We start from the raw sequence: 20,170 nt of genomic DNA on the forward strand, positions 1-20,170 counted from the left end.
ATAAGCCTGTCAAAGGGTTAAGAGATTTTATCCCAGAGTAACATATAGAAAAATACAATTAAATCTCCCTTTCCTAGGCCAAACAATAAAGAAAGGTTTTTGATACAAAATTTGACACTTTAGGTTTTGATATAGCCGCATCTCAAGGTATCATTTTACCTTCCATTCAATATGCCTAACTTGCTTATGACATTACTGAATATGCATTATATGACTTGACTACCAGCTACTGTTCAGCACACTTCACATTGCTATTGTGATTGAATGGGTAGCATGGGAAGCAAAGATTTCTTTACTTGATATTGGAATATAAAGCCTACTGTAACTCTAAAACTAGCAGTGTTCCCCTAATTCAAACTCATGTCTGAGCTGCTCTTTCCATTTACAACAGCCTTTTTTCCCCTCCTCTATTCTTCTATTTTAAAGTCAAAGTCAGCAAAATGATTTTGGCCTTATGATCCTACTGAAAATGTTAGAAACCCTATAGAAGAAACATGCTGAATGCCAACTATAAACTATTATTATATCATTTAGAGGAGTGTGAAAATTTCAGTCAATTTGAACTCAAAAAATAGATTCTAAGGTTTTATGCCCAAATGATGCCGGAAAATAATCCTTGTGACCAATTAATAAGCATCCAGAGTCAATCTACTTCCAATTTCTGCTGAATTTGCTTTTTTATTGCTTAAATGAACAGAAGTATAACTGTATTATATATAAAAGTATAATATTACCACAAGCTAATAAGCCTGCATTGAACATAAGACTAAGGATCATTATGCAAAAATTATTAATATTTGGAGTGTGACATGCAGCTCATATTGTACTACTGCACTTATTTTTCAAAACTGGCAGTGTGAGCAGTACTTTCAGGTTTTGATTCTGCAGTTTCCTTTATTCTTCATTGCTAGTCTTCCTTGAGGCATTAATTCCACCAAAACAAGTATGACAAAGCAGAGACAGAGACATATGGAGAGAGAGACTTAAAAAAAACCCAAAATACAAGATTTCATAGAAATATGTGCAAAAGGTACTCTAAGGACATCAAGGAGGAATAGGAACTTGTGAAAGAACAATTCTAACCGTGAAAAACTTCTAAGCATAATTAACAGAGTCTTAATGCTTTTTGAAGAAAATGTCCCAAATCATGATGAAGGTTTAAGTAATATTTGCAATAGTAAAAATAAAACACAAAAAAAATCTCATTTACAATTCAAAAATCAAGAAATCCTATGAGCAAAAAAAGCTAAACTACTGCCAAAGGAAATGGAACAAGCCTCCCTCAGGACAATATCTATTTTAATTAGCATGTATAATCCTAATTAATTATACCTGATTAATTTTGATACCTGATTTTTTCAGGTATCAAAAATGTATTGATTTTGCTATTAACTCTCTTTCTCTTAGCATCCTGATATACTAGAGGAGGTTCTCAAACTACAGCTATCCTCAAAGTATCTGAGGGCCTTGCACACAAAGTATCTGAGGGCCTCACTTTAAAATGAACATGTGTGTGTTACAGCTAGCCAAAAAATGCCACAAAGTCTGCTCTTTCAGTCTAGAGCTTTCTTCTCCTGAATACAGCCTTTCAGTCATACTGAGTTATTGTTATTTATTTGAATATGTAGACACACATCTCCTAGGGACTTCGATCAAAGCCTGAGTATAAACGTTTACACATTAAATAAATTCACTCATTCCAGATCACAAAATCACACCCAAATCTGACAACCTTGATGGCACTACATCTAGCCAATGATTATTGCTAAAGGGGGAAAATAAATAGCTACAGATCAGAATAAACCAAACCCCAACTGCACAGCTCATATTAGGGTTTCTGATGTCTTAGCCCTTATGATAATAAGGTGTCCTTTAATCCAGGTGTAAAAAGGCTGGGGGAATACCTCTTGACCATATCTGGATCAGACTCAGGACTCTGACTCAAAAGGGACTCAGATTAAAGTAACACTCACAGCAGGCACAAGCACTAATAAGTAACTGTAACTGCAAGTACAGCTGCAGCAGCAGTTTGGGGACAAAAAAAAGCAGCTGCTACTCAGAAACAAGGGGGTCAGCAGATGGCGATAGCTTGGGGATAGTCTCTTATGTGACAGAAGACAAATTAAACTTGAATATTACATATCAATATAGGATAGGCTTAAATCCTGACAGATACTCTCCAAAATAGATAGTATTTTGCACAGTGACACTTGTTACACCTTGAAAATTTGACAGTGTTCAAGTACGCATTTAGAAGAAAAAAGCCTCCACAGTTGATACTCCTGTTCTGGTCAGCACCAAAGATTCTTTCTTGATTCACACTCAGGCAATCAACTGCTCTCTAACTTGTGTGCCAGAAAGACACAGGAGTTATAAGGCCTTGCCTTTGTCCAAAGAACAAGCATTTCTCTTCCTTTCGATGGCCCATGTGCAAGCTGCCTTGCCACCAGTCTACGGTCACCATTGCAGTGTTGCCTAAGAAGTGAGGAACTTGGTGTGGTTGCTGGTACATAATGGGAAGTCAGAGAGAAAAAAGACAAATTTTCCCTGCCTGCAGTCTCAGGAAGGAAGGAAATTGTACCCTACCCCTGCCCTGCACCCAATAAAGGAACTACAAGGAAACAGAGAAATGAGTGCAATACTAAAGTATAAAAACTCTATCTTGATCAAACTGGAAATCTAACATATATATCACATAGTAGGGGTACATAGCACATGGCTTACAAGTCAAAAGTAAGACCCAGTAGTCTAAATGCAGCTGCAGAAGAAAGAAGTACTTGGGCCCTGTGTACAGATCAGCAATTCTGGGGCATGTGCATCTCAAAAATGTCATGCCACGTGGCTCCTGCTCTGTGGCTTGAAGAGTTAGAAAGTTTGACCATTCTCATCACACAAAATGCCCACCATTTCCCACCAACAGCTCTGAGTAACACTCCTCAGATGAGAAAAACTGTGTGCATCTGGTAGCTAGTTGTCATCTTTTTTATGCCAGTTACCTCAACCTCTTATCTACTGTAATAATCTTTTTTTCCTGTGAAAGGAAGAAATAGAAGGGGAACTAAAAGCCAGGAGGTCCATGATCTGCAATTAGGCTACAGCTATTGTAAATGAAAATGAGAATGCTTGAGGGCTTACAGCCCTGCTACATGGAGGCAACAGAACCCCTGAGATGCACTGCCAGGTTTGTCTCATCACCACCGTTGTACAACCAGATTATGGTAAGGACAATCCATTTTAAAATGGGGATCCTCATTTATGATGCATCATTTTAACAATAGCCAAAATTAAAGAGCCATCATCAACCACAAATAATATACTCTCTAATTAAATAGAGAAATTTCACTCCAACCCATTAGATATTTAAATCTTCAATTACTTTACCAGATGAATTCTAATATTAATACAGTCCTTTTCGAGTAAATTACTGTAACTCCTTTTGAAAACCACTCAGTCTAGCCCCTCAAGGCATGCAAAATTAGTGAGATAAGGATCATAGGTCTAAGCTGCCTCTAATTTTCAGAAAGATGCTTAACAGCTAATTGAAGTACTGTATTTGGTGAATTTGAGACCCAGATAAAAAATTAGAGATCGTTGCCAACATTATAAAATTTAATAGCAAAGAACAAACAGATGAGCGATTTGAGGATTTAACAAGGTGGGAGATTTATGAACAAGGGGAAAATATAATTCCATATGCAATTCAGCAACACAGCTGAGGCCAGCTGAGACCGTAACAGTGGATAAGACATGTCAGAGCTGTTTAAATTATAAAGAAAGAATGGTGGTAAAGTTGGAAGTTTTTTGTTTCATTTGGTTGGGTTGGGTTGGAGTTTTTTAAAGCTTCCTTCGGGATTACAGATTCTATTGAAGTGTCCCATTAAAAAAAAGTTCTGTAGTCTTCATTTTTAAACATTAATGTACATATCTTTATTAGATTAACCTTTCAAAAAGGTCAATTGACTAGTTCAAAAACTTGTAATAAATTAAAGAGATCTATAGTGGTATGTAATCAACTGGCACCTGAAGACATACCCTGAAAACACGGTAGACTGATTTGCTGCAATGTAAAGTGTCATAATGTACAGATGCAACGCTGTTAGATGGCAGCAAACTAATTTTTCCCACTGTAAGATAGTACAGTCAGGGACAGTACTATATCTTACAGCAGTGAAAATAACTGTGCCTAAACGCAGGTGTGAATGTGTTGTATTACAGTAGCTATAACTGCTTTATGCTGCCAATTGCTTTATATTGCTATTTTTTAATGAACTGTTTAACTATTAAGATAAGGTTAACCTTGTTATGATACATGCTTTATAATGTTTAATCAGTTATTATTATTTTATATCCGATATCAAATAATAGGGCTGTGCAAAGCTTCAGTTGCCGATTCCATTCGGCGGAGATTCAGCCCAATTTGGCAGCCAAATCTCCAAATCCAAATTGAATCAGGAAACCCTTTAATCTCTCCAAATCAAATTGTTCCTCCAAATCAATTTGGAAAGATTCTATTATTCGGACATAGACACAGCTTTAAATGTTTCCTCAACATACCTTAAGGTACCAGGCGATTCATGAATGCTGAGATGGTGGGGTGGATGGAGCGTTCTGGCTTGGCGACTGGTGCCTTCTGGGTCTGGGGGGGCACCTGGGGTCCCCCCCATGGTCAATTGCCAAGCTGGGGGGGCCCAGGAGGGGTCCCCCATATGCTCAGAGGTGGACCCAGAAGTGGAACGGAGATCGTTCTAGGTCTGCTGCCAAGCACACCGGGGGTGGGGGGATGATGACACACGCCCATGCTCCTGTGGGATGCTCCATCTGCCCCACCATCTCAGCGTTCATGAGCTGTGCCTGGTACCTTGAGGTATGTAGAAAAAACATTTAAAGCTGTGCCTATGACTGAATCATTGTCCCCCAATTGGGGCCAAATCCAACTTCGAATCAAATGTGGCCCATTTCACACACCTCTATTAAATAACCATAAAGTTAGATATCCATTTTAAATCCCCTACTGCTTACCATAAGTATACCCGACCTTTTTGGTCTCATGATTTTAGAACTTAAACATAGTATAAGAGAAGTAGTGTGTACACAAGGCCTGTGGTATGTCTGGGATGTTTGAAAAGAGGTAATGAAAGAATAAACAGTATGTGCGAAAGTGTATATGTTGAAACAGTCTGTCTTGCACCTCAGACTAGAAGGATAGAAATAACCTTCTGTGGTTTAACAGCCATAGGTTCCAACAATGTCCAAGATCAGCAGTTAAAAATTACAAAATACAAGATCATGTTTTGTTCCAATGGCTGAAGAAATTGCCGATAATAGATGGAAGAAATTGCAGACCACAAAGCCCAAAAAGTCTGTCGCTCATAACATCGCAACAGAAGAGAAGGATCATTTTGTCATGGAGGAGATGTGACACAGCAAGACCCATAGACTTGTATGGGGAACAATCACTATAAAGATGGACAAAAACAAGAAGGCTTTGGGTCTGTCCTGCACAAAAGCAGCACCAGCGTTGGAATGCATCCAGCAAGATCTGGCTTCATTCTTGTGGTTAACTCAGCCAGCCACTAAGCTAACCCGAGCATCTTAAGGACTGGTAATTAGGGGTGTGTGAAGTGGACTGTGTTCGATTCAGATTCAGCCCAATTTGGGGGACAGCGATTCGATTCGTCAATTCAGATCACTATCCCAATTCAATTCAACTGAATCCAAATCTGAAGATTTGATGCCAATTTAGAGAATCAGCAATTCGGCCATAAACACAGCTGTAAATGTTTTTTCTAAATACCTCATGGTATCAGGTGTGGCTTGTGAACACTGAGATGGCGGGGCAGATGGAGAGTCCCACAGGAGCGTGGGGGGGGGGAGCCCACATGCTTGGCAGTGGACCCCCCCCCTTGTTTCCCCTGGCTCAGTGATCAGCCACAGGGGGACCCCAAACCCAGGAGGCACCAGTCTTTGAGCTGGGGGGTGGGGGAAGGGTCCCCTGCGCATTCCGCGGCAGACCCAAAAGTGGATTGGAAGTGCTTCTGGTCCACTTCCAGGTCCACTGCCAAGCATGTTGGGGACCCCTGTAATATTTTGATATTTGCAGGGCTGTCTGTCTGTCTCCTTTTGTATGTATGTGAGTAAATGGGTACGTATGTGGGAGTATATGAGTATATATATGCAAGTGTATGAAAGAGGAAACACCAGCTTTTTGCTGTTCTTTCATTTAGTTTGTCTGGAGTTGCCAGCTATTTGAAAGATACCATAGATTTCTTAAATAAACTGGCCTCCAGTGACAAGCTTCCAGCTAACACCATACTAGCTACCATGGATGTTACATCTCTGTGCACCATCACCCATGAAGATAAATCACAAGCCATAAAACTGTTTCCATTTCCATTGTATTCCTGCTTTGCCCTCACACACAGCTAATTCTGGTTTGAGGACTTCCTATACCTACAAATGAAAAGCACAGCTATGGGCACATATATGGCCTCCCAATATGCCAACGTATTTATGACAGACCTTGAAGTCTGTTTTCTCTGCAGCTGCCCTCATCTCCCTAAGCTACCTGAGATACATACTTCAATATATGGAGACATAGGAAAGAATCTTTAGAGAAATTTCACTTGGATTTTAACAACTTCTACTCCTCCATCAAATTATCTCTGGAATACTCCACCCAGCAAATTCATTACACACTACAGTGAAGGTCTACAGTGGCCTTATCGCCACCACACTGCATTGGAAAAAAAACAACAACCACCACAGCTACCTTCACACCATTAGCTTTTATCCTAAATCACACCACTAGATCCACTGTCTACAGCCAGGCTCCACACTACAACCATATCTATTCGGATCCCACCAATAGGGATGCATACTTTAAGGATCTGGAGTAGGGAGTACTATAATTACAATACCATTCCCAAACTGTAAACATTCAAATCAGCAAAGCCAGACTCAGACGTTGCTTCGACTTAACCCAACATCAACCCCATGACAAGGACAATAGAGTCTCTCTGGTTGTCACAGCCACTGGCTTAGATACCCGAGACAAATCATTAATGACCTCCAACCCCTCCTGGAAAATGAGGACAAAGTCACCAGGAACAAACCTGTCCTGGCTTGCAGGCAGACCCCTCCCCATGTTCCAACAGTATCTCTCAAGCAATAGGTTTCTTAATTCCCAGTATCAGTGAGTCACCAGGCCTTGCAACAGACTCAGATGCCTTCTGTGCCCCAACTTAAATACAAACCATATCATCACTGGTCCAAATAACATGGATTATAATATCCAAGGTTCTTTCACTTGCAACTCTACTAATGTTATATATGCCATGACCTGCTCATAGTGCTCCTCTGGTCTACATTGGACAGACAGGGCAATGCCTACATAAGTAGTCTCCAACCTTTTTAAGTAGGCAATCACCTCTGCATTTAAAAGCAACCCAAGATCTATCATGTGATGCTGCCACCCACCACCTCCACTCAGCAGGTAAGTCTGTGGGGTGGGAAGGGGGGGAGAGAAGCTGATGGAGACAAAGGGAGAAAAAATTATTTGGGGGCACGCTTCCTCAGCAGATAAATCCCACCCGGCCGGGGCCCCACAACTTACCCCTGCGCCTGCCTCTACCTCACTATGAGGGGCTTGATCTAGCCACTGCTTCTTCCTTCCCACCCGGACTGACCTGCTGGGCTGGGGCTCATGCATGCATACACACAGGCACTCAGCCCCCAACCCCAGCCTCAGATAGACTCCAAGAGGCTCTGAGATCTACCAGTGAATCAAGACCCACTGGTTGGTGACCACTGCCCTACATGAAAGATTGAATGAACGCTGATCTGACGTGCTGCAGAAAGACAGACAGGACTATGGCAGAAAATTTTAACCTCCCTGGACATTCCATCACTGACCCAAGGTTGGCTGTACTCAAGAAGCAAACCCTTAAAAATTGATTTGAATGGGAAATGGCAGAACAAGAAATTATCTACAGACTGGATTGTGTTATATGTGGTTTAAACAGGGACTGTGGATTCTTGTCTCATTACCTGGATTTGTTTTTGTAGCTCCTTTGTTTCATGGGTTTATTGCCTGAATATTCGCCTCTCCCAGCACTGCCCCATCTCTCCTCCTGCCATCTCCCCTCCTCTCTTTCTGTCCCTCCCTTCTGCTTTTGCATTCTAATTTCTCTCTCCTTGTTATACATAGCTTTGCACATGTCCTTTCACAACATCTGATAAAGTAAGCTTCAGCCCATGAGATATTATATATATATAATATCAACTTTGGTTAGTTTATAAGGTACAGATCTACTGTGCCTTCAACCTCTTTTAACAGCTTTTAAAATGTTTTTTATCATAAACATATGCTTTTATTTAAAATGAGAACTGTTATATGGGAAAAGATAACATATATTCTAAATTCTATATTAGTAAATTACAGCCAAGGACCCCTGTGGCCTTGCTATAAAACTTTTCAGAATGTCTTCCTCCAATAGGAATGTTCTGGTACTTGGAAGTGTTCAAAAAATAATGTGATATGAATTTATAACTATTAATATCAATAGCTGCTTCTGCATGTCTGAAACAAAAATGTTTTTAACAGCTGTTATATACCTTATAAGCATTTTTGCTTGTCAACACTAAAACTGTACCCAGAGAGCCAGGATTGATACTTTACATCTACTATTAAAGTAAGTCATCCAAAGGAAAATAGTATTAAGACAGTTACAAAAATTTATAAAGATGAATCTATGGCAACTGAGAAGAAAAGTTGGTCACTTTTAGTACTAGCAACTAAATATGTCGCATAAAAAGAATTTCCTCTATAACTTATGGCTTTAATATTAATCCAAAGTTATTTTAAAAACAGGTTTTTTTAAAAATTGAAAACATCCTGGGATAAAAACTGAGGTCTGTTTCTCTCAAGCAAAACTGTCTATGCTTCTGGTTGAAGCTGAGTGGCTGTATGGAAAGGAAAGTAAGACTTAGAGGGCCAGAGTAAAATTTTACAGTATTTTTTAAAGAGTGAGTCAGTTGCCTACATATGTAAGGAAGCTTCAGACAACTAAGTCTGGCAAGGATTTCAGGCTGTTCCACTTTGGCATCTAATTCAGGGCCACAAGGAGACACGTAAGTTTGAGAAAGAGGCAAAACTGCAGGCATCTCACATCTTTAGTTTTGGTTGCCTGGCCTAGGCATCCCCCTGCTCTACATGCTGATTCTTGCAATTCAATCAGACACCTAACCCTGGTTTGTGAATTTAACTTCTGGAGCCAGGTGCCTAACTTTAAAGTGTAGGGTGGTTCATCACTGACACAGCTAAGCCAGGGGCTGGCAATCTTTTCAAGTTGCAGGTTGGAACAAGCCAGCTCTAGTCCGGTGTGGGCTGAGTAGCTTTGGCACCACATAAGCAGCAGGCAAGGGGAGATGCTAATTCCTCCAGCCCCTCACTCCCTGGCTACAACACAAGCAGAGTTTGCAGCCCAAGGGGAGCTGCACCAGGCCCAGGCAGCTGGGAGCTGTGCCCCTGTTACTGACACTTACCCCCACCCCCTTGCTCCTTGGCTGCAGTGTGGATCCAGCTTCCAGCTAGTGGGGAGCGGAGCCAGGGACACACAGCTGGAAGCAGCATCTGTACTGCTGCCACTTTTCTCCCATGTCCCCTGCCTCGAGGTTGCAGAGCAGGTGAAGTTAGAAACTGCCCAGCCCTGGCTCAGTTTCCTGCTGGCTAGAAACTGCACTCATGCTGTAGATGGGGAATAGGTGGTAGGGAAAAGCAGTGTCAATACAGCCACAACTTTAACTGCACCACCCCAGCATGGGCGTGGGCAGAAGAAAAGCTTTCCAGATGCATAGGCCAGATGCAATGGCTCCCAGCTTGTGAGCTGTATGTTATCAACCCCTGATCTAAGCCTTTTTATGAATTTTCTCTCAGCACTTGTATATGTATCCAGGAGCCAAACTTTAAGCAACCAAAGCCCTCATACTTCACTACTCCAAAGCAAGTAAAACACTACCTGAATGGGGCTGCTAAGACTCCCTCAACAGAGAAGGATTGTATTAGAAATGAGAATGGAGAGGAAAGTAAAGTCTTTAAGCTATTTTAAATTACTGATACATCAAAGCTATTTTTGCTTTTACTAAGGAGACTACATTAGATCCATTAGATCCTTGCTCCTCATATATGCTGAGAACCTGGCCTCCAGTTTTAAAATCTTGTGTATTGCATGTTACAGAAGCTTACTGGTTTAAGCATAGGCAAGCATAGGCATAGGATAAATGATGGCTATATATGGGATATGCTCAATAATAACTTAAAATTGTTCTCCATTTTCAGTAAATAAAGTAAATGGGCTTTGCCAAATGAAGAACAGTCTATTTAATTGTTTTGTTTTATAAGTATGTGCAAAGCCAGAATCTAAGACATAAACAAAGAATGCCAGTAACGTTTTGATGCAAAAGAGACCACAGGTATCTAGACAACAAACCAGGACTGCAGATGTCTTAAGAAAAATCACTTTGCAATCCTCTAACTCAAGAACTATAAAACAAAGGAATCACAAGGCAATACTACTACTACTGCATCTACTAATAAATCTTATAAGCTAAGGCTTACAAGTGGGATCATTGTTCGGAGGATCTTGAGATGGCATTTCTTAGCTGTGTTTGCCTTCCTACGATAAGATGTAAAGTTCACTAGTGAAGCCCAGTGCTGTAAAATCGAACAAAGGAGATGAGATTCTAGAATGATTTTTTTATCTCTTACACACAGCCTTTTAAATTACTTCATACTTTTCTGTGCATCTTACAAGACAGCCCCAATGTGTTTAGAAGACTTAAGTGAAAGAGGAGAAATAGATTCATGGATTCAGCAACGATGCTTAAATCTTTGTAAGCAGTTTTTCTGCAGCTTTAAATTTCCTACGCAAATCAAAATGCTCTTTCATTTTCTATACTTTTGTAATGTCTACAATGTACATGTGGAGAGGCACAGAGATATAGGGACAGAGATATAATTGGAGAAAAACATTTAAAAATATGCACACCTTCATCACTTGTTGCCTGCTGTTTAACCAGTGTCATTGGAGATCGAGCTGGAGGTTTGCTTAGAGGATGACGCCAACTTTTTGATGTTTTCTTTCTTTCCATGTCTGCTGTCTAAAAGGGAGAAACCACACACAATTTAGTTAGAAAATGAGCAAAAAGTAATGCCTGTAAACAAAAAAAAAAATTCTTCTGTTAAGGGGCATGCAAAGTACTTCTCATCTCTAGTTCAAACATTTGTCTTTGAAATTCATTTTTAATAAATCTAGAGGATGGGAAAATGACTTACTTTTCTCCATAAAATTATTTGGAAAACAAGTCTTGGTACTAGAATAACAGCACAGTAAAAACCATGCAGTGTATTTTTAGTAACTTTTTACTCATTCAGTTTAGAATATTAGAAGTTAAATTTGCATTGTTTAAATTTGCAAAAATTTAAATTTATTTTTAAAAGAAATAGAGCAAGAATATAGACTTATAAAAATTACTGAATAAAGATCAACTCTGACTGGAAATTAATATGCTATAGCACATTACCTTATAGCAGAATGCAACTAACACACATTTCAAAACACTATGGGCATTTTTGCATGTGTTGCAGCACCGGGCACTATGAAAAGTGCCCGTTGCTGTGATGCTTGCAGTTGTGCAAGTGGTAAAATGCATGTCACTGCAAAGAAAATGGCGGCAGTGCACTTTTGAACTAAAACACCTTGGAAGTGCTTCAGTTCAAAAGTACACGGCTGCCATTTTCTCCACGCTGACGTACATTTAGTAGCTTATACAATTGCAAGTGGCGCAGTGCAGCACACCTCGGCTCCCATGCAGAGCAGACTCGATTATTCAAATTTACTCCAAAGCAGCAGATCTCCAGCACAACCGAGAACTAAAAAGTATGTGTATAAATGCCCTTTCATTCACTAGCGTGGTATTAGATTGAAATGCGCACAGTTTTATTTGGGACAACCATGTTTGTTCTCATCATGGTAGTTTCATGCTATTGTCAATAATTCATATCATACTGGCACAAATTTTTTTTAAAACAAAGAGGGGAGTGGAAATAAGATCACAAAAGCCTTGTTTATCAAGGAACAGTACCAGAAAGAACTTCTGGAGTTTACCAGTTTAGTTGAGAAGGAAACATAAATAAAGTATAACATGACTGCCAAACTAAACCTGTCCTCAAAAGCAAAACAAAACCTTGCATATTAAGGCTGCCAACAGCTCTTTCAGGGAAGGAGGAGGAAAAACTGGGACTGGTCTGACTTCAAAAATCAGTTACACAGGTACAGGTGTATGGAATCACATCATTATCACCAAAAATAGAGAACAGCCAGCCTACACAAAGAACCTATAAAGCATCCAAAGGTCTCCTCTTCCAAATCCCTCCCAAAGACTCAATTGCATTAAATGCACCACTCTGGAATCAGTTCACATTGGCTTAGCTGAGAAACACAGAGAGATAATTGATTTTATTTGCAAAAATTACTGTAAAAATCTATAGAGCCATCAGGAACCATTAAGCTGAACCATAACTAATAGCTTATGCTATTGTGTGATCTCTTCTTTGTTACTCTTAACCACCTTCCTTCTTTCTTTCCTTTCTTCACACTCATGTTTTCTTTTAGATTTTTAGCTATTTGGGGAAGGTCCATCTCAGCCCATTTGTATTATACAAGACCACAGTGAGGTCATTGGTGTACTACTGTGCCTTTCCTGCTTTCACCAGGGTCCCAGAAACTACAGCATCCTCCTTAACTCACAGAGTACAACCGACCAGGTGTATCCTGGTGACTTTTGGGAAACACTTGGGACCAATAGATAAGCCTGGTTATGAGTACTGGGTTCTATGCATGTTCACCCACATACAAAGTCTCTAAAATACAATTGCAATCTTATGCTGTAATACTCCTAAAACCAGGGAAGGAAGTTCAGGGAACATCTCTAGTATGTCATCTTTACAAACTGTACAAACATCTCATCTTAAACTGACCAACCTGGCGACAACTGAAACATCTCCAAACATCAGGAGAAAAGATAACATGAAAAAACAGGCTAGCCTAGTGACACAGACGTATATGAATGTAGGTAAACCAAGTCCAGAACGTCTAAATGTCTGTATATCATTGGAAGAGCTCTGTAACATCAAGGATCTAGCTAGGGCTACAGATGTGACCATTGCATGCCCCCAATTTTGGAAAATATAGAGGTATTTGAAGGACACAAAAAGAAGTACCCAAGTCTCTTGAATTATGAAACCATATTGTAAAATATCAAGTACTACATCAAAAAGCTACATACTTTTTGCTACATTAAGCACACAGTCCACAACAAAAAATGGACATAGCTAAATAAAAAAGTAAAGAAAACTGGATTTTTTAAATGGTAACTGAGTAATATCCTTCTGTGCAACAGCCAGATTTAAAGAGCATGCAACTGTACTGGAAAATACTTGAAAACCCACCTAGGAATGGCTCAGTTACCCAAACTAATAAATTAAATATAGCTTGTAATATGCAATTATAACCCTGAAGAGACATTTACAGAGTTCTGCATTATTACAAAGGGAGAACTGGTGTCAGGACCATTAAATCTCACATATCTGTAAAAAATAATGTTTGTAAGAAGAGAAGTGCCTTTTTGTTTCTACCTTTTAAATATATTCCCTTTAATTTGGCAATCCAACAGTGGGTTGTTCCCTCTTATCTGCCAGGGTATGAGGCAGGTGCACTTTCTCCGATCGCCCAAATAACCACACGTGCCTCCTCTTTTCACCGAGCCCTAACAAGTGCTCTGCTTCTCCAAGGCAGAGAAGGTTCTTTGGGTGAATCTGATATCTTTTATTAGGACAAATTAAATAGTTGGAAAAAAAATGTTAAGCAAACTTTCGGGTTTAAAAAACCTTTGTCAGCCTGAGGAAGTTTCTGCAGTTGGTGTGTGCTCTTCCTGGATGGAATGAAAAGTAAAGAAGCCAGCGGCTGGGCTGGTATGCCCATACAAGACAGGCAGTCAGTGAAGATGTAAATTGAGGAGTCACTGACTCCTGACTCCTCAATTTACATCTTCACTGACTGCCCATCTTGTATGCATACCAGCCCAGCCTCTGGCTTCTTTACTTTTCATTCCATCCAGGAAGAGCACACACCAACTGCAGAAACTTCCTCAGGCTGACAAAGGTTTTTAAACCCAAAAGCTTGTTTAAAATTTTTTCCCCAACTATTTAAGTTGGTCTAATAAAAGATATCAGATTGACCCAAAGAACCTTGTCTGCCTATGTCCTTAGACCAACACGGCTACAATCTACAACCCTTCTTCTCCACGACGCTCCTCCTTATCACAGCACAAGAAAACAGAAATGATGTATCTTGTACATAAAGAAGAGATTTTACTAAATTCACTGTTTATAAAATTAAAAATAATATTAATTTTGTAAGAGGGGATTCATGCTAACCCTGGAGATAGTGAAGGAGAAGCCAAGCATATTTTCCAGTAAAATGGCTGCAATCTGACAGAGAGCAAAAGAAAACCTCATCAGCTCATGTAATTAAGACCAAAAAAAAAAAAAGAGCCGTATCTTCATCTGATTCAACCATGATGCCCCATAGCTATTCTTCATTCTCATTTTTAGAGAAATCATGAGACCACATCAGATCTTTCATTGGAGGGAGAGTATGTGGACCAGTTCAACATGTGTCACCTACACCTCTGCCTATACCCTTGGATAGCTACTCCTTCATAGGATCCAGTCTATTCTGCTGTAATTTTAAGTGGATGCCCTAGCCTCTTACTAAATGTCAGCTGATGGCTTTTGATCATCATCTTGCTCAGGGATCCTTAAATCAAGGATCCCCCTTCTCCCTAAAACAACATTCCTCCCACTGTCTGGGGCTTGGGACAGTTCTTGTAGTCCTAAGTCCAAATACAATCTCCTGGTCACGTATCTCCAGATGACCATTTATCAACCCTTCTCTAACCCAAACCCCTTCCCTCTATATTCAAAGTAACAACAAAAGCAAACAGGCAATCTTTATCAAGTCTTAGAACATACTTTAAAGGATCAAAAAGTTATTCATCTGAGAGCTAAGCAGTATTTAGCACAATGTGGATGAAGTGTATGTGTTAACTTTGGCTGGCATGGAATCAATTTAGCTATTTTTCCATGGACAGACTTGAGAAGTATATAGTTTTCGTCAGAACTTTTGTCAAAGATTCAAGGAAAACAAAATACTTTGTTCACTTCCTATTAGTTTATATCCCTTAAACAGTAGAGCGAGCTCTCAAATCAGCCCCAAAACTCAGAAGTATATACTACAAAAAGCAATATATCTCCTCCTCTTTTTTTCTGTGCAACAAGAGTAAAAAGACATAATTTAACTAAAGTAAATCTAATGAAGATGAAATGAAATGTTCCCATTCTTCATTCACCTCTTGGCTGAAGGAAAATAAGCTTGCTGGAGCAGAATTTGAGAAGGAAGCTCATGACAAACCCTTCTCCCTACTAAATGTTATGGAAAATTCTGAATACACAAGATCTTGGCTCAACAACTGGACAAACTTGAGCAAAATCCTGCTTGCAAGGCTAGCAAAATGACAAAATTAGATTCTCTCTCAAGACGAAAGATGGTACATCCTACTGGGAAAGAAGATTCAGATAAGGTAATGCAGAGATAAGGTAATTCAGAATGGGAGTTTCCTAATGACTGCAGGTGCTTTAACAGGAACATGCAAAGATTTTACTCCTTATAGAAGAGTAATCTAAATATATTACATTTTCAAAAGTGGGCCTAGTTATTGCTGAAGTCTTTAAGGAGTCACTAAATTCATCAGTGGAAGACTTCAGAGTAGTTGATAGGAAGATTCAGTATTCTCTCAGGAAAAAGTTGATGCTGACTTTGCAATGTTTAGAATTATTTCCCTAACTATATGCTTCTCAAACACCATCTTTTTATTAACAAATACATAAAATGTATTCCATGCCAGCCAACGTAAAAAAAAAAGAATCTTTCAAACTAGCAAAGTTGTTTGTTCTACTGCTTCGTTCTTTGTTGCATCCTGTGTTGCTCTGAGGTTTTCTAATAGATTGAGGACTTTAAATACCACAAGTGCATATTAATTAAAGATGAAGAGAGTGGATTTACAAGACAAGGTGATGGCTACTTCAAAATTCTCAAGGGGGAACTTTTGAGGGAATGGGAATTAAGCAGTATTGAAAACATCTGAAAACAGTAAAACAGTCTCTCTCTTCTATGAGAAAGCAGCTTTGAAGGAAAAAAAAGCCAAAATCCTTCCTCCAGACAGTATTTCTACCTTCCTTCACTTCAATCAATTGCACCAAAAGGAGAAAGAATGGCACACATTACAGGCATACAGGGCCATTAAGATTCACATCTTAGGCCCTAAACCGCCCAAGAAATCAACTTCTATTTTAATTTATGAATATGCAGATACTAAATGTAAGGCTTCAAAGCCTTCTATCATTACACAAGTCGAAAAATATATTGCCAAAGCCTGGAAAGCCACAAATGTTTCCAGACAATATTATAGCTATTTCCATTAGGTTGGTGACACCCTCTAGAGTATGACAACAAAGCTTCTGTAAGGAGATGGGCAAGGTTGCAACTGCTGTATATACATTTTTCAGGCGTGATATGAAGTAACTTTAGTCATCTGCCAGCAATTAACACATGGCAGGAAGATGCTGCAGTTTGTGGCATCTCCCTGAATATCTTACGTAATACAGCATACAACTGACATAGCTTTTCTAACCACAGGATTATCCCATTTTGGGATATCAAACACATCAAAGGGCATTTATACACATGCTCCAAAGGGGGGGGGGGAGGGGCTTTAATTAGAGCAGCTCTCAGAGCCACTCTAATTAAAGTGCCTGGTGTGTCTCGCATATCAGCATCCCAACACTTCAAAATGGCGGCAGAGGCACTTATCTAAAGCTCATCTAATGAGCTTTAGATAACGCACTCCCGCCACAATTCTGAAGCATGAGGATGCTGATACACGAGATGCAAGAGGCTCCTAGGGAGTGGTAATTGTCACACTCCAGACTTGATTGAGTTTGCTCCTACATGCTGGAATTCCAGAGCATTGGTGCAACCTTCCTACTCGTGTATAGGCACCCAAGAGTAGCAGAAAGAAGAGCTTGATTGTGGCATACCTGATAATGTCCTATTTCAATTGTGTGGCAACATTCCTCACATATTTGTGGGGTATAAGATCATGATATATGACTAAACTTTTCCATACTTATTTTAGTACATTAAACTTTCTTTTCTCAATCTCCAATCTCTTATAATAAATTATGTAGTTGCATATGCACTTATGGAATGAGTTTTCTTCATTTTGATTTTGTTGCAACACTGCTAACCAAGTTTCCAAGTATTATTACAGGCTGAGTATTCTCCACTCAGGCAGCTGGTGCAAATGGGAGTATATAGCATAGCTACCAACGAACAATTCAATGTCACCTATATCAGATTACCCACATTCAAAACAAGAGAGAGAAAAAGGAGCTTTGGGGTGCTATTTCAGAAAAGCATTCCTATTCAGGAGAACATATATGTATGTACTTAATTTTAAGCAGGTGCTCTAGTCCCAATGAAATCAATAGGACTTTACACAGACTTCAGTTAAGCATATGCTTAAGCACTTTAGTATATCCGGTCATATTAGAAAGAAGCTAATGCCCATTTCATGTGACTGAGAATACATTAAAAAAGAGATGCAATGTGTTTCACGTACGCTGGGTGTTTCTGAACTATTTCCATCATTGTTCCTTTTTACACCAAGTATTTCTCCAGGTTCCAAGCTACTTTCACTGCTTTCACTGCTGTCTAGGTCACTGATGTAGTCCTCTGTGGATATACTACTAGTTTCCTCTTTCTCCAGGCTGTCTGCTTCAGAGGAAGCATATTCTTCTGACTTTTGGCATGGTATAGGCTGCACAGACTGATTCTGAGATTTTAAAGAGTCATTGCCTTTTATACAACTGATAGCTGTGGGTACAGAGAGCGTAGCAGAATCCTCTGGAGTAAAGGAAGCAACACTAGAATCTGCCTGGTCCTCAGGTTCTGTTTTTATTTTCTGCACTTCAGGAATATGTCCTATAACAGAGTTTGAACTGATGTTCCCTAGAATTAAAAAACATAAGTTTTATTAATACATTTCACATTATATTAGCATTGTTTTATTAGTATACATCATTCTCACAGCTGTCTGAATTGAATTTCAGTTTCAAAACACTGCCTGCCTTCCGTTATAGCATTATAGCCATCCCCTATTGCATTCTGTTATCAAATTAAGACGCTCCCCCGGCCCCCACATCCCCGAGTGCCACTCCTATCCCTCCCCCTCTCCAAAGATGTACCTGACAGAGGCAACAGAATGGAGGCAAGGGGGCCTCAAGCCACTACCAAGAGCCAAGTTAACACTTCCCTGGCCATGCAGCTGCTATAGTTGTATACGGTGAACAAGGATCCAAAACCATGAATTTAGTGGTGACTCAAGGCCAGGGAAGGATTAACCTGGCTCTTGACAATGACACCACTTCTCCCAGCAGCACCCTGCCCCTTCTCCGCTCCACTCCACAGCACCTCCCTTTACTGCATGGCACTAGTGGCATGCAGGCTACAGGTTAGCACCCCTTATTTAAGTGACAGACTTTTGCAGTAGTGTAACTAAGGCGAGGCAACCAGGGCACGAGCCCAAGCTGTTCAGTAAAAGGGAACACCATAGTGAAGTCAGGGGGGCTTGAGTCTGGTTGTGCAGAGTCAACCAAGGCCAGGAATCCCCTCACCAGCCCCCTGTCCTCCCCTGGAAGACACTGCTACTGTGAAGGGAGCTGTTAAATGTCACCTCCAAGAGCCAGGTTAGCCCTTCTCTGGCCCTTCAGCCACTGCCAAATTAAGAGCTTTGGATCTTCTATTACCATATGATCTGCAGTGAATGCAGAGTCAGAGGAGGGTTAACCTAGCTGTTGGAAGTGACATCTCCTCTTGCAAAAGAGTCCTGCTTCCACTCTGCTCTGCACAGCCAGAGGCTCAAGATCCACTGCCTCCATTCTAGTACACAAAGGCACAAACCATATTAGGAACAAGTCTGCTACCCATGGTGCAAAGTCTATCAGCTACTCCTCTATGTCCAGCATAAACATTTTTGTTTTTAATCTTGTTTTTCTTTTTATTGGCATATTCCATTTGAACAGCTAGACATAGTATTTTTGTATCACTTGAAGTTATCAATATTCACATAGTACAATTATTCTGACAGTTTACAGAAACTTTGACTATTTGGTAAAATACCCATTTATACATGGCTGGCATATTGCACTGAACTTATACCTATTCTGCCTGTTCAAGAATCTGCAAATAAACAAGAAATAATAACTTAAAATTAGGATATTTAAATAAATATATGCAAGAACTATTAAGAATATTAGGAAAACAGCACCACTGACATAAAAAAATTGAACAATTGGAGTGAGTAATTTTGGACTTCAGTGTTGCTGAAAGTTAATTTCATGCGCACTACACAAAGAATATTAAAATAGTTTGGTTGGTGTCATTTCCATGGGATGAAGCCCAAGATGGGTTGCAGAGCTTATCCTAAAGGGACAGTAATAAAAATCTTTCTGCCACACCTGCTCAAAATAATTTATGTGTAATCTACAGAATGTTATATAAAAAGCACCATATTTCACAGTGTACAAGTTGACATCTGAAGTCCAATTTTTAACTCTTAAAATTCAACCTTAACTTATGTTATACAACCATCCCCTAAAAGGGGTGCTGAGCTCAGTGCCCGGCTGGTGCAGCCCCATCCCCTGCCCAGGCAGAATTGTTCGCAGGGGATGGGGCTGCACCAGCCGAGCACCAAGCCGATCCCCATCCCGTGAGCAGCGTGGGCTCGGCACTAGCCCAGGCAGCAAGCGACAAGCCCAGCACTGCTCACAAGGGGCAGGGACGGGCTTGGTGCTCAGCTGGCGTGGCCCCATCCCCTGTGAAAGTTGCTGCCTGGGACATACCAGCGCCACTCACAGGGGATGGGGTCACACCAGCTGAACGCTGAGCCCTTGTGCCGCTTGCAGGAGATGAGGCTACACCAGCCAAGCACT

The 20,170-nt window shown here is 40.2% G+C and overlaps 1 protein-coding gene across 3 annotated transcripts in view; it reads right to left on the reverse strand.

Annotated features, from left to right (window-relative positions):
• KDM4C (lysine demethylase 4C) overlaps nucleotides 1-20,170 on the reverse strand; it is a 490,147-nt gene that overhangs the window by 190,364 nt on the left and 279,613 nt on the right. For all 3 annotated transcript variants that reach the window (XM_006272325.4, XM_019478152.2, XM_059724744.1), the window contains exons 12-13: nucleotides 17,800-18,188; nucleotides 11,046-11,157 (exon numbers count right to left, since the gene is read on the reverse strand). In XM_006272325.4, coding sequence (XP_006272387.1) covers nucleotides 11,046-11,157; nucleotides 17,800-18,188 — 501 coding nt within the window. The remainder of the gene's footprint in view (nucleotides 1-11,045; nucleotides 11,158-17,799; nucleotides 18,189-20,170) is intronic.

This window comes from Alligator mississippiensis, chromosome 3, assembly GCF_030867095.1.
Source record: "Alligator mississippiensis isolate rAllMis1 chromosome 3, rAllMis1, whole genome shotgun sequence".
Classification (NCBI taxonomy): domain Eukaryota; kingdom Metazoa; phylum Chordata; order Crocodylia; family Alligatoridae; genus Alligator; species Alligator mississippiensis.